The sequence below is a fragment of the Furipterus horrens genome, unplaced genomic scaffold, assembly GCF_987537825.1.
Source record: "Furipterus horrens unplaced genomic scaffold, mFurHor1.1.pri manual_scaffold_3, whole genome shotgun sequence".
Lineage (NCBI taxonomy): Eukaryota > Metazoa > Chordata > Mammalia > Chiroptera > Furipteridae > Furipterus > Furipterus horrens.
Window position 1 is genome coordinate 160446589 of NW_028327173.1, and position 16186 is coordinate 160462774.

The 16186-nt window shown below is 36.8% G+C and overlaps 1 protein-coding gene across 2 annotated transcripts in view; it reads right to left on the reverse strand.

Annotated features, from left to right (window-relative positions):
- ZNF280D (zinc finger protein 280D) overlaps window positions 1-16186 on the reverse strand; it is a 101560-nt gene that overhangs the window by 38761 nt on the left and 46613 nt on the right. For both annotated transcript variants that reach the window (XM_090270648.1, XM_090270649.1), the window contains exons 9-11: window positions 14462-14619; window positions 14000-14100; window positions 12814-12960 (exon numbers count right to left, since the gene is read on the reverse strand). In XM_090270648.1, coding sequence (XP_090126774.1) covers window positions 12814-12960; window positions 14000-14100; window positions 14462-14619 — 406 coding nt within the window. The remainder of the gene's footprint in view (window positions 1-12813; window positions 12961-13999; window positions 14101-14461; window positions 14620-16186) is intronic.

Consider the following 16186-nt stretch of genomic DNA (forward strand, 5'->3'; position numbering starts at 1 on the left):
TTCTCTCTCCTACCCTTCTCTTCTCTACTGTCTCTCTCTCTTTCCTCTCTCCCTTCCTGTCTTGCTATTTTCTACTCTGTATTTTTATCCTTAAAAAATTCTCTCTCAATCTATTTCCTACCTTCTAACCTCCCCAGCCCTTTCTTTCAATTTCTGGCTGTCTGTCTACCTGGATGTCTGTTGTGTCTACCCTACCTCCCACGCTAATCATATAGTATATCGTCGGCAGCCGTCCGTCTCGAGAGACGATGGTGTAGCTTCTTAAGAGTCTATCTGCACCGCCGAGAACGGCTGTGCAGTCCGACTCGGGAGTGACATCGTATCTGTCTCCTCCCGTGTTGAATCGACATCTTGCGATGATGCTGAAGCTACAGAGCCTGGGCAGGGTGATATGGAGGGTCTGCTGTTGCCCATGCAGCAGACCCCCCCTCTCTTCGCAGCTGAAGGGTCCAAGGGAAAGACGGAGTCAATACAGCTTGGCTTCAGGTGCGCCGCAGGAGTTGCCGGTGTTGACTACAACGTCAAACCGCCTTAGGGACTCCGGCTCCGGATTTTCTGTCGGGGTTTACTCCCTTAGCCTTTCCCCTGAAGAGGTATGCCGCAAGGCAGCGGAGGTTTTTTGGAGTCAGAGTTTTCCTTCTCTGATGTACCCTGACTGGAAGATCGAACCAGCGACACTTAGCTCGCAGGCCGACGCTCAATCCACTGAGCTAAACCAGCCAGGGCCAATCATATAGTATATACCGATTATATAATCCTAATACTATACACTTCCACTTTCTCTCTCCACACTGTAACCCTCCCCTCCTTTTCAAACAGACAGTGTAAGTGTTAATTGCTCTCTTACATAACCTTGATCCCAATTGCTAATATTAATACTCTATCAACTTCCAGCTCAAAAATTACCCTTCCTTCATTTAAAACAACTCCTTTCTGTTTCTCCTACGAAATAAGAGTCCCAGTATCTCCACAAGTATATTAACACGGGCTCATTTGCAGCCTATAGTGGGATTGTATTTGGGGGAGACATTGGAGGGTGTGGGTTTCTTGCCTGGGTTGTGTAATTATGTTTTAGCAGCACCTTCACAAAAGATCTCAAGACAAGGTGGGCAGAGTGACTCTCAATCAACTAACCAGAGAAAAAGATCCACCAAAAAAAGTAGCTGAAATACAACCAGACAGATTAAAGAAATATCATCAAGGACAACACAGACGGAGATCCAGGAGGGCGGAGGAGTAAGTGGAAGCTACACTAACCCCCTCCCAGGACCAGCCAGTGCTGACTCAGCCCCAGTACAGCAGACAGACCATCCCCCTCCAAGTGGTGTCATACTAAGGGGAAATAAAAGCCCTGCCTACAGGAATTAAGTTGCCACACCCACGGTCCTTAAGCCTGACGGCTGATCACAGATTGAGTATAGTAACAACTAAAGAAGAGAGACAAAGGCAGTAGATCCCTGGAAGTCTCCAACAGGCTGCCTAGGGCCAGTCTGGTACATGATCTGACGCTACCAGAGGCAGATCCAGGAAGAACTGATCATTCCAAGAAGCACCAACAAACAAAAGGAATCACAAAAATGGGGAGACAGAGAAACAACCCCCCATCAAAAGGAAAGGTAGAATCCCCAGAAAGAGTGCTAAATGAAATAGAGGGGAGCAAAATATCAGATACAGAATTTAAAACATGGATTATGGAGAAGCTAAATGAGCTCAGCGGAAACTACAAAGAACTCCAGAAAAACTACAGTGAACTCCAGAAGAACTATAAGGAACTTACTGAGAATTATACCAGCATCAAAAAGGACATGGAAGCTATCAATAAGAGCCAGGAGGAAATGAAGAATACGATCTCTGAATTGAAGAACACAGTAGAAGGAATTAAAAGCAGGCAAGAGGAAGCAGAAGATCGGATCAGCGAGCTGGAGGACAACGTACACAAAAACTCCCAGACAATGCAACAAAATGAAAAAAGACTGAACAAGACTGAAGAGGTTCTAAGACAGCTGCAGGACAACATGAAACGTAACAATATCCGTATCATTGGAATTCCAGAAGGAGAAGAAGGAGAGCAAGGGATAGAAAACCTCTTTGAAAAACTAATGACAGAAAACTTCCCTCACATGAGGAGAGAAAGAGTCACGCAGATCCAGGAGGCACAGAGGGTCCCAATGAAGATGAACCCCAACAGGCCCACCTCAAGACACATCATAATTAAAATGGCAACATCCAAAGACAAAGAGAGAATCCTAAAAGCAGCAAGAGGGAAACAACTAATAACATACAAGGGAGCTCCAATAAGGCTATCCTCAGATTTCTCAGCAGAAACACTACAAGCAAGAAGGGAATGGCAAAAAATATTCCAAGCAATGAAAAACAGAGGCCTACAACCAAGAATACTCTACCCAGCAAGGCTCTCATTCAAAATGGAAGGCGAAATAAGGAGTTTCTCAGACAAAGGAAGACTAAAAGAATACATCTCCACCAAACCAGCAATGCAAGAGATGCTAAAGGGTCTGCTCTAAAAAGATAAAGAAACAGAGAGAAACAGAGAAGAACACGAGTACAAAGGGGGAAAATGATAATGAATAAGTACTTATCAGTAATAACCTTAAACGTAAATGGATTAAACGCTCCAATTAAAAGACATAGGGTAGCTGAATGAATTAGAAAGAATGACCCACATATATGCTGTCTACAAGAGACCCACCTTAGAACAAAAGATCTACACAGACTGAAAGTAAAGGGATGGAAAAATGTATTCCAAGCAAATGGACATGAAAAAAAATCCGGGGTAGCAATACTTATATCAGACAAAACAGATTTCACAGCAAAGTCCATAAAAAGAGACAAAGAAGGGCATTTCATAATACTTAAGGGAAAAATCCATCAAGAAGATATAACCCTTATAAATATATATGCACCCAACTTAGGAGCACCCAAATATGTAAGGAAAATTTTGAAAGACTCCAAGAAAGATATAGGCAGCAACACACTCATCGTAGGGGACTTTAACACCCCATTGTCAACAATGGACAGATCTTCAAAGCAAAGAAACACCAAAGATATTGAGGCACTGAACAACACTTTAGATCAAATGGACTTAGTCGATATATATAGAAGTTTACACCCCAAAGAAGCAAAATATACATATTTCTCAAGTGCACATGGAACATTTTCAAAGATAGACCACATGGTAGGACACAAAACAAGCCTCAATAAATTCAAGAAAATTGAAATTATATCAAGCATCTCCTCAGATCACAATGCCTTAAAATTGGAAATCAACCTCAAGGAAAAAACTCAAAAACATTCAAACTCATGGAGAATGAATAACATGCTATTAAATAATGAATGGGTTAACAATGACATCAAGGAAGAAATCAAAAAGTTCCTGGAAACCAATGATAATGAACACACAACAACCCAAAACCTATGGGATACAGCGAAAGCAGTCTTAAGAGGAAAGTTCATAGCAATACAAGCCTACCTAAAAAAGCTAGAAGAATCTCTAATAAAAAATTTAACCCTACAGCTACAAGAACTAGAGGAAGAACAACAAGCAAAACCCAGATCAAGTAGAAGGAAGGAAATCATCAAGATCAGAGCAGAATTAAATGACATAGAGTCTAAAGTAACAATTCAAAAGATCAACAAGAGTAGGAGCTGGTTCTTTGAAAAGATAAACAAAATTGACAAGCCTTTAGCCAGGCTCATCAAGAAAAAAAGAGAGAGAACCCAAATAAATAAAATCAGAAATGAAAGAGGAGAAATCACAACTGATACCACAGAAATACAAAGAATTATAAGAAATTATTACGAACAACTGTATGGTAAGAAATTTGACAACCTAGAGGAAATGGACAGATTCCTGGAAAACTATAGTCTGCCCAAACTGAATCAAGAAGCAGCAGAAAGTCTGAATAGACCAATAACAGCTAGCGAAATTGAAGCAGTAATCAAAAAACTCCCAGCACACAAAAGCCCAGGACCAGATGGCTTCACAAGTGAATTCTACAAAACATTTAGGAAAGAACTAACTCCTATCCTCCTCAGACTATTCCAAAAGATACAAGAAGAGGGAAGACTCCCAAACTCGTTCTATGAAGCCAGTATAACCCTAATTCCAAAACCAGGTCAAGACACAACAAAGAAAGAAAACTACAGATCAATATCGCTGATGAACATAGATGCTAAAATCCTCAACAAAATATTGGCAAACCGGATCCAGCAACACATTAGAAAGATCATACACCACGATCAAGTAGGATTCATCCCAGGGATGCAAGGATGGTTTAATATTCGCAAATCAATAAACGTGATACACCACATAAACAAAATGAAAGACAAAAACCACATGATCATATCAATAGATGCGGAAAAAGCATTTGATAAAGTACAACACCCATTTATGATAAAAACTCTCAGCAAAATGGGAATAGAGGGAGCATACCTCAACATAATAAAGGCCATATATGAGAAACCTGAAGCCAACATCATACTCAATGGGCAAAAACTGAGAGCATTCCCCCTGAAATCAGGAACAAGACAAGGATGTCCGCTCTCTCCACTCCTATTCAACATAGTCTTGGAAGTTCTAGCCACAGCAATCAGACAAGAAAGAGAAATAAAAGGCATCCAAATTGGAAAAGAGGAAGTAAAACTGTCATTATTTGCAGATGACATGATAGTGTACATAGAAAATCCTTTAGACTCCACAAAAAAACTACTCAATCTAATAAGTGAATTCGGCAAAATAGCAGGATACAAAGTCAATATTAAGAAATCGAAGGCATTTTTATACACCAACAATAAAAACTCAGAGATAGAAACTGAAAGAAAAATCCCATTTACCATAGCAACAAGAAAAATAAAATACCTAGGAATAAACTTAACCAAAGAGGTAAAAGACCTGTACACAGAAAACTACATAACACTGAAGAAAGAAATTAAAGAAGATACAAATAAATGGAAGCGTATACCATGCTCATGGATGGGAAGAATCAACATCATTAAAATGTCCATACTACCCAAAGCAATTTATAGATTCAATGCAATCCCTATTAAAATACCAGCAACATATCTCACAGACCTAGAACAAATACTTCAAAAATTTATATGGAACCAAAAAAGAGCCCGAATAGCCACAACAATTTTGAGGCAGAACACAGTAGGAGGAATCACAATACCCGATATCAAACTATACTACAAGGCCACGGTAATCAAAACAGTCTGGTACTGGCATAAAAACAGACATATAGATCAATGGAACAGAATAGAGAGCCCAGAAATAAGCCCAGGTTCATATGGTCAACTAATATTTGACAAAGGGGGAAAGAACATCAAATGGAATGAAAAGAACCTCTTCAACAAATGGTGTTGGGAGAACTGGACAGGGACATGCAAAAAAATGAAACTAGACCACCAGCTCACACCATACACCAGAATAAACTCAAAATGGATCAAAGACTTAAATGTAAGCCGTGACACCATAAAAGTCCTAGAGGAAAAAATAGGCAGGAAAATTTCAGATATCCCACGTAGCAACATTTTCACTGATATATCTCCTAAGGCAAGGGAAATAAAGGAAAGAATAAACAAATGGGACTACATCAAACTAAAAAGTTTCTGCTCAGCTAAAGAAAACATCAGCAAGATGCAAAGGAAACCAACCATATGGGAAAATATATTCGCCAATGACATCTCAGACAAGGGTTTGATCTCCAAAATATATAAAGAACTCATACGACTCAACACCAAGAAGACAGACAACCCAATTAAAAAATGGGCAAAGGACCTGAACAAACACTTCTCCAAAGAAGACATACAGAGGGCCCATAGACATATGAAAGTATGCTCAACATCACTAGCCATCAGAGAGATGCAAATTAAAACCACAATGAGATACCACCTCACACCAGTCAAAATGGCAATCATCAACAAATCAACAAACAACTTGTGCTGGAGAGGATGCGGAGAAACGGGAACCCTGGTGCATTGCTGGTGGGAATGCAGATTGGTGCAGCCACTGTGGAAAACAGTTTGGAATTTCCTTAAAAAACTAAAAATGGAACTGCCTTTTGAACCAGCAATTCCATTGCTAGGATTATATCCAAAAAATCCCGAAACACCAATTCAAAAGAACCTATGCACTCCAATGTTCATAGCAGCACTATTTACAATAGCCAAGTGCTGGAAACAACCTAAGTGCCCATCTGTAGATGAGTGGATCAAAAAACTGTGGTACATTTACACAATGGAATTTTATGTAGCAGAAAGAAAGAAGGAACTTCTACCATTTGCAACAACATGGATGGAACTAGAGAAAATTATGCTTAGTGAAATAAGCCAGGCAACAAAAGAAAAATACCTTATGCTGTCACCTATTACAGGAAACTAATGAACAACACAAACAAATGAGCAAAATTGAACCAGAGGTATGTAAACAAGAAGTAGACTAACAGTAACAAGGGGGGCGGGGGGGAGAAAAAGAAAGGTGTAAGGGGATGGGTCAAGTTAAAAAATATGTATATATATGAATGACCCACAGACAGGTGCAACTGAGTGGGGACTAAATGTGGGGGAGGGGAGGGACAGGGTGCAGGGAAACAAGAGGGCTAAAAAAGTGAGACAACTGTAATGGAAAAACAAACCAAAATTTTTTAGTGGGGGAAAAATGAAAATATGAAGAATGGAAATGCCAGTTCAGTGAATATTAGGACAAAGATTTTCCTTCACGTTGTACATTTTTCTCCCTATTTGATCCCTCCAGAGTTTGGCATTCTAAACAAGTAAATAATGACATAAGTTCCTTTGCATAGAACTAATAAGACCAGTTGTCAACAGAGGTTCTTTTTTTTTTGACCAAGTCTTTGACTGGAATGTCAAGCCTAAAGGAAACATACTTGGGCTCAGATTGTTACCAGAAAGCCCTGAGGAACTGGGAATGACTTTCAAAGGTAATAAAAGCCCGTGAGATAAAAGGCCTGGTACCATGGTTGGTTGTGCGGTCCGCAGCAATCTTTCCAGGGAAGGAACGAAGGTTGTTTTCCTGAAAGATGGCTAGAAGGGACCTTAAGGCACAAGGAAAGACCAGAAAGACTTGGAAAAAACAGGTGTGTACAGGCAAGGATGAATGCCAGATATGTGGCACAGCTTCTGTGCCCTGAAGAACAGACTGAAGGTCACCCCAAATATTCCTTGGGTAAGTTCCAGCAAAGCAGAACTAAAGATCATAAGTGATCATTTGCTGCTCTTGTTATGTTTATGCAAACGAACAGGATAAATTAAAAATGGACTTAATGTAGTCCCTTTAAAGACAAGGAGGGTAACCTTAGGGAGAAAAATTATTATTCAAGGAAAATCACAATGATCAGTAGTAGAGTATAAAACAGGGCAACTAACCGTCTTAAAAGTTTCTTCTCCAGATTTAGAGACTTGTTTGCGGGTTATGTTACATAAATTAACACGTGTTTTTTTGTTTTCAAAGGACATAAGCCTATGATCGCATTACCTGAGTGATTATCTGTACGCATAAGCCTCACTTAATCCTCTCTGCAGCGCTGCCTCCTGAGACTCAACGGTTTGGCTGAACTAAATGGCTGGGTTGGGGAAGAATGGGGTGGTCTGTGGGCTTCACTTTAAAACGGGTTTCTCTTTTCTATCCTAATGGCTTGGACAGAAAAGGCCCAGAGGTCTGAGAGGGGGAAAAACCTAAACTATTTACCTCAGCCCAAACTAAGTATAATGGGCAAAAGGGTTTTGGACAGGCGAGATGTGCCTAGCACACCTTCTTACAAAGAAGCTTTTTTTTTTTTTTTTCCCTAATATGGAACATTGAAAAATTAATCCCTGCCTTTTGTCATCTAGTAGTTATGGATTGAATGATGTCTTTTAACCCTTTTCGCCAAATCTGTTGCCCTCAGAACACAACAAGGATGCCAGCCTGTTGAACCAAGCACGCCGTTGACCGGAGGCAGCCAACTGACCTGGAGTCTGCACGATCCTTCCCCATGTGGGAAGGCCACCCTCCCCTCCACATCCCCACTCTTATTAGGGTTTTCTGGACCCAAGGGTAGGTAGGACGACGACCATGTCCAGCTTGAAGCAGCTAGAGGAGCTTGAGACCTTCGCCCATTGTCCTTTACAAGATTACAAAGGGTCCTAATATTTGAGAGGGGGGGGATAGTTAATTTTTACGAACCAGGGGTATGGGCTTGGGGGAGATTGCTGGGGGAGGGGGGTGCTGGGGGGAGGGGAACAAGGGGGAGAAAATTGGAACTGTTGTAACAATATAATCAATAAAAAACATTAAAAAAAAAAAAGAAAGTTGTTACAAAAATGATTATACAAAGCAGTGCTGTCTAATAAAATTTTCTGCACTGATGAAAATGCTCAAGAGCTGCACTGTCCAATACAGTAGCCACTAGCCACAGGTGATTACTGAGTACCTGAAATATGCCAAATACACCAGAGAAACAGAATTTTTAATTTATTTCATTTTAAATAGTCACACATGGTTAACGACTATTACACTGAACATTGTGATTATAGAGGGATAAATCAAAACAACTATTCCCAATTTATTCACTGATTGAGAACCTTGACAGAGTCCCTCCTCAAACCCAAGCCTGTCATTATTCTACAGATGGGAAACATGACCCAAGAAAAATCTAAATCATTTCCTCATAGCTGATTAGTAACATTGCCAGACTCCCAATCCAGTGTTCTTTCCACTACATAATATCAGGTACAATCTTTACCTATATGTCCCCGTTAATCTAAAAATTATGTATGATGGACATAAAATTATCTGTATATACATCCATACATATAAACATAAACAAAATAAATACAAAAGAATGTTTTCCCTGAAGTGGCAATCTGCCAGATAAACCACTATTACCATTTAAATACAATTAACCATTTATAAAATTCATATAAGGTAATATACTGAGAAGTACCTAGCACAATTACTGGTACATAGTAGCCATTTCTTACCTTCCTTCAAAAGTTCAAAGTGATACACAACTATAAATATAATGTATTTGTATTACTATTCGAGCTCCATCTTAAGACTATTTTAGAAGGGTGGTGCATTGGATTATACAATAGGTACAGGCAACTTAAAAGAAATTCACTTCATTTGGTCGAGGAAGAGGAGGTAACAGAGGAAACTTGGCTACGAAATAGACACCAAGACAACATATCAGAAAGAAAGTTCTCCAGAATCCAGTTCCCAGAAATCTTTTCTTCCTCTGTAGGTTACCTCATTCAGTTTCATGGCTTTAATACCATCTATCCAACTGCTTACTTGACATCACTATTTGATGTCTAATAAACATCTCAAATCAACATGGACAAAATTGAATTCTGGATTTCTTTCCTATATCCCTGCCCCCCAAATTTGTTCTTCATTCAGTCTTCCCCATATGACAGTATGTGAAAACTTCATTCTTGACAGTATATAAAAACTCCATTCTCAGGACGAGAAACGTTGTCACTCTCTCTCACATCCCAAGCCCAACCCATTAACAAAACCTGTTGGCTTCACCTTCAAAAACTTTCATAATCTTTCCACTTTTCATTACCTCAACCACTGCTACCATACTGGTCCAAGCCACTCACCTGGGCTATTATAATAACCTCCTATCTTCTCCCTGTCATGTTCTTTCCTCCCTATATTCAATTCTTCCCATAGCTGCTGCTATTAAAACAGGGCAGATTTTTCACATGCTTATAATGCTCTGAGGTCTTTCCAAAGTCCTGATTCTGGTTAACAAGGCTCTACATGAACTGGCCTGCATTCAATTGTTACCATCTTATCTCCTACTAGTCCTCTTACTAGTTTACTCTGCTCTAGCCACAACTGGCCTCTATTGTTGTTCTCTGAGTGCCCTAGGTATACACTCTCTTCACTGCCTATATGTCACCTCTCCCAGATTTCCACATGGCTTACTCCTTTATTTCCTTCACAGAGGCCCTATTTGACCTATATACTCTATATACAAAACAGCAACCACTCCTCCACTCCCAAACCTCCTAATCCTTGGCACTCCCTGACCACCACATTTCCTTCTACAGTACCTATCACCAGCTAACATGCATATACATTCAAATATAAACACACATATATTTATCATCTTTCTTCACTATTATACAAATTTCAGAGGGTACAAACTTTGTTTTGTTCATTGCTGTAAAATACCTAAAACAGCCTCTGACATACAGTAAAGCAACCAATAAATATCTGTTAAGTAAATGAACAGTGAGGCAGAAAGCAAGAGACTGACAAAGAAAATGTGTATGAGCAGTAAATACAATTTAACTAATTCAAAATGTCTGATATTTCATTCAATGAACACATTTGTCAAGAGTCCTGAAATAGATTACATTAATCTATTATTCCCTTAGTTAGACACATGTCATGAATATCTGTGTATGTATGCATTTCAACATGCTATGGCTGATAAAAATACAGTACATACTTTAATAATGTGATGTTAAAAAAAAAAAGAAATAGTGATCATTCCAAGGGTAGATAAATAATTGCTTATGTTGAACTTTTTGACAAGCATCCTACATTGTTTGGGAGACTTGTGGGATTTAAGGGTAATTCTGATTTTATGTAATTTCTTCTCTTAAAGGCTTAATACCAATGTGAAATCTGACTGTGGTATAGCAACAAAAGCCTGGGCTCTGAAGTCAAATATTAACTCTGCTTTTTATTAGGTAACTTGACATTGGGCAAGATATTTTCTCTAATACTTTGTTTTCTTATCTGTAAGTCAGAAATAATAATACATAGAGGGTGATTATAAGGATTAAAGAAGATAATGCATGTAAAGCACCTACTGTTGCCCAATAATTATACATCTAAACTGCCTATTGTTTTTATTAAAAATCTAACAAGCATACTGAACACATTCAAAATCACTTTCACTATCTTAAGTCATACAAACGGGGCTGTTAGCTCTAAAATCACCCAAGACTTAGTAACAGAACCTCTTAAGAAAAGTTACAACCAAAATTGTCAAAGACAAACTGAGCCAGAGTCAATAATTCTTATCATCTAATACTGCACTAATAATGTGTCATCTCAATTACAAGTTTATAATCCTGCTCAGCTAAGGTTTTTCCAGTCTTTTGTAAATAATTATATAAACTGTAGTTACCTTGAAGGATGCCTGATAATCCTTCATATTAATATATTTTCCCCTCTCTACTGCTAGCTATCTACCTCCCAGGTACCCCAAACAAACAAAAAATTGGGCACCCAAGGCAAGCTAACACATAAAACTTAAGAGTATAAAACTGATTATAAGTCACATAGCCCACATAGTAGGCCCACACATTTCTTTCATAATTATCATTATTCCCACAACTACATCTTACTCTGGAGCTTAGTAAAGCATATGGAAAAATTATGGGAAAAGCCCCATAATGAAATAGAACTGTCTGACATCTCATTTTCCCTTTCAAAATTAAAGGCCGAAGATGAAATATAGAGTACCAAGAATAATTTTCTAAACTGTTCTTCAAGAGAAGTTAATAGGTATTCTGCAAATAAAAGATTCAGTGGCCAAATAAGTTTGGGGAATAATACATAATTATATCCCTTACTTGAAGATTTATACTATATTAGCATATTAAAAGCTCTGGGGAGTCCTGTTATAAAAAAACAGACAAAACTGTTTAATTTTATAAATCTAGGCATTTACCAAATCTATGTATCAGTAATAATGTGGGGGGTGGGGAGCGTCTGATAACTCTGGATGGAACACTGTTAAGGAAATCTAGAATACAAAAGATCTTGACAGAACTTCTCAAGGATGGGTAGCATCCAAGTCACAACATAGGAGATTCCAAATTCATCTGGAAATTCTGCTTTTATGATCTTTCTCAATTAAAAAACACAAGTCAATTTTATGATTATCTAATGGCTGAAACTGAAAGCAAATTGAGCAACTGATGCTGAATTGGCATGCCAATTTAATCAATAATAAAAAATGTAATAAGCTGATTAGTGAGGTGTCAAAACTCTTTTATATGATCAGATTCAGTAAATACATTGACTTCTGGGTTTGGCAAAGGAACTGGTGCTCTTTCAAGCACTAAAGAACAGATTCAGTGTTACATCAAAGATTTCAGGCCAAACAAATGATGACTAATTGCTTCAGGAAAAGAACCTGTAAGCAAAAAATAAGAATTCAAGAGAAGGGTATACGCACTAATGCTAGGTCCCAAATATCACATAGCAGAACTGGCAGAAGTCATCCACAAAACAAGTTATGACCTAAATATAGATCTTTGGCAGTATTTGTATATTCAGCAATAAGCGTTATTACTGTTTCCTTTATCACTGGTCAATGCTGACAATGTGTCTTCTCATAATAAGGGGGCAAGAAAGTAGAAATTAAGTACTATGAGAAAGATGAAAATAAGATTGAACCCCCAATCTTTCTGAGTTCAAATTCATCTTTTCCTTAACCTACCTTCAAAATCCCACACCTACTCCTAGACCCAGAAATATTTGATCTTTTGCGTATTCCACTCATCTTCCCTTTCTCCTTCAACCCTTAGGTTTCCTATTTCTTGCTATCATTCACAATTTTCATTATGAGCCACATCACCAGAAAAAAAGTAAGACAAAGTGCAAGTTTCACAAGTATTGTAATTCAGCACAAACTGCAAATTAATAGTGTCATTTGGAACAATGTTGCTTCTGTTGTACAACAAATCTAACCAATGTTTCTGTAAGTCAGAATCTATCTTTTTGCTAAAACAACATGAACAAATAAAAACTGGTAATCTCACCTGATGCTTCATATAATGATGCATATAGGGTGTTGCAATTTTAATAACTTTGAGGCAAAATGGACATAGTAAGTTCTTAGTGTTTTCATGGGATGCTCTAAAATGAGTTTCTACATCAGAAAATGATGATGATCTATAATTGCAAACCTACAAATAAAAAGAATGTTTAGTTTAATTCAAAAATGTATGATATGCAATTACAAAGTAACAATAAGTTATTTATTTAGAATACTATGTACTACTAATACAGCTCTGATGCCTACAAAATCAAGAATCTCTTTAATGAAAGCACTAGAAGATAATTCTTGAGACAGAAAAGTTATCTTTCAAAGCTTAGAAATACTTCCCAAAATATAACTAGATTCCTTTCTTTTTATTAGATCTTCTTATCTATCACCTCCTATCCTGACTTGAATTTTCAAGCTCTGACACCTCTTGTCCTATAAAGTTTTTCCTGCTGCATAAAACAGCATCCTCCTTTACATTATAAATGGTCTCCAGGCTACTGCAATGACAATTTATTTTTACTTTGCTTTCCTATTCCTTCAAATTATGGAAAAATACTAGTCCCAAAGCATTTGTTAGGACCCTCTGTATCTAAAACCATTTCATATTTCCCTTGTATACCTATATTCTTCCCCATATGGTAAGATAAATCCATACACATATTTGTCTTTTTCCCATAGGGCTTCTCTTTGTCCAGTCTGGGAGTAGGTAAACAATGGCTTGTGCACCAATTCCAACTCTCTACCGACTCCACATACTATGCATGAATTATGTCACAGGATTTTCTACTAATAAATTATTTACAGGAGGAATTTTAATTCTACTAACCACTTTTATCTAAATGGTTAGAAAAATAAAAAATCTATTTCATTGCACACAAAAATTATATGAAATTCAAATTTCAGTGTCCATAAATAAGGCTTTATTGAAACACAGTCACATTCATTAATTTATTTATTGTCTACAGCTGCCTTTGTGCTTTCATGACAGAGTTGATTCGTTGCAACAGAGAATAAACGACCCTTAAAGCCTGAACATTTACTATCTGGCCCTTTACAGGAAAAAAAACAAAACAAAAAAACTTGCTGATTCTTGGCCTAATAGGTTTAAATCTTGTAACCAAAATGATAGAAAAACAGACCAAAAAAACATTTAAGTACACAATAAAATATGTGTATACCTGGCAAATATATGGCATCTCACCGGGTTTATGATTGTCCTTCATATGTTGTAAAAGAATATGCTCTGTTTCAAATGATAATTCACAGATTTTGCAAATGGCTAAAAGTATGAGGGAGAAAGATATCACATCATTTTAAGACACACACACACACGCACATTGAATAATCATGTTGTACACCTGAAACTAATTTGTTATATGTTAATTATACTTCAATTCTTTTAATTAAAAAAATTTTTAAATAAAGTATCCTCTTGAGGTAAACAAAGTTACATATATTTATAAAATTCATTTTAATCCATCTATAAACAAGACCAATAATAACAGTAGAATTGGTGGTGATGGCGGACAGTTATACAGTTAACTATGTTCTAAGCAATTTACTTACATTACCTCAATTCCCACAACAACATTAAGAAGCATATATCTCCATTATTCAAATATTAAGAGTAAGTAACTTACTAGAAAATTCATGGGGGGTGTGTGTACTTTCAATGTGACACTGCAGTTGAAATGGTGTGGGAAACTGACGGTAGCAGTGCTGGCAGGTGGTGTGGTTTTCCCAGCTTTCACTGCTCTGCTTCTCAAGTTCCAAATGGTGTTTCATGTGGTTCATAAACCTATAGTCAACAGGTGCAAAGTTCAGATTTAAAAGCAAAATAAATATCTGAATTTAGAATATAGATATATTATTCAAAATAAAATCTCAAAAGCCTTATATTCCTCTAGAAAATTGTGCAGTTTAAATAGTCATTTTCTTTAAGTGGCTAAGTAAAGAACCATTTCTTCATTTAAAAGAAAATCATTAATGTAATTAATATGAAATATCACTAATTTGCTCTAACCTAGTAATTTCAAATTATTAAAATGTTTTCTGAAGGTAAAACAGCAGGCTTCTTTTCCATACATGAAATACTATTTACATTTTTAAATAAAATATTAAAAGGAAGGAAACCCTACCACCAAAACCAGCTACAGAGTCATAAGAATAATCTTCTAAGACTGGGAAGATATATTATAGATTCCAGCTGCTGAAAAACAAATTACTAGTATTTTTTACTTGTATCTTGGTTCCTAAATGCACGTAATAGTAATTTTAATGCCTACAATTACAAGAACCTTTTTGTTTTATAATGATACTGGTTTACTGTTAGCACAGACTGTTCATTTTAACTTGCAGACTATGCCCTTTGTAGGCAACGTCCATTTTTCAGTTTTACATTCTGCTATTTCAGCTTCTCTAAAAGGCTTCATGTGAGCAGGAACTATGACCTTCAACAGCAAAGAGTGCAATATAAATGCGGATACCTATTAAAAAGAGCTTACTTAAACTTTTTGCTGTGTTTGAAAGCATTCAACCAAAGTAACAGTTTTCAGCTGGGGCAACTCTTAAAAATTATTCACTTTGAGTCCCTAAAGGACATAATCTTAAAACAAAGTGATAATGTCATCAATCTGGGTAGCAATCATCATGAAGGTCATAACATTTATCTCTTTTTCAAGCCTCCACAACACTACTTCTCTCAGAATAGGTTACGAACACTTTGGAATACCTTTTTGTCTTCCTTTGGTTTTAATAATAGCTCTAAAAAAAACTATAGAAAATCCTAGTCTTGGCTAAATATTTACATATAGAGAAAAGGTCAAGAACCATTAAAATTTCAGCTAACAACTTTAATCAATTAAAGTATTATCTATATAAAATAATCTCTTAACTAACAAGCTTCTCTCAATTATTGTATGAGCTCCCATCAGGTGCTCATACTACTTAAAACAAAAGATGAAAATGAGGAAACAAACAAACAAAAAAGCAAACTTCTTATAAGGATGTTCACAGAATAAAATCAACTTAAGTGTTTTTTACGACATTCAATGTAAGAAAAAAAACCATACCACAGTATGTTCTTGGGCAGAGAGTAGAAACCTACACCTATCAGCTTTTTACCATTCTCTACAAACATCAGTTTGCTTTCCACTTTTTACTGTTAAGAGAAAATATTATTTAACATATAAACTTGTGATTATCACGTGTTTCATTAGCTTACATTTACTAAACAATCAATATTTCAAAAAATGTTCAATTCCTGGATGTCATAAAATTTCACTGTTTTAAATGTCTATGTATTCTGATATTCTAGAAATATGTAACTAGTCCTCTGAAATAACAAAAAAATAAATGTTTTATTT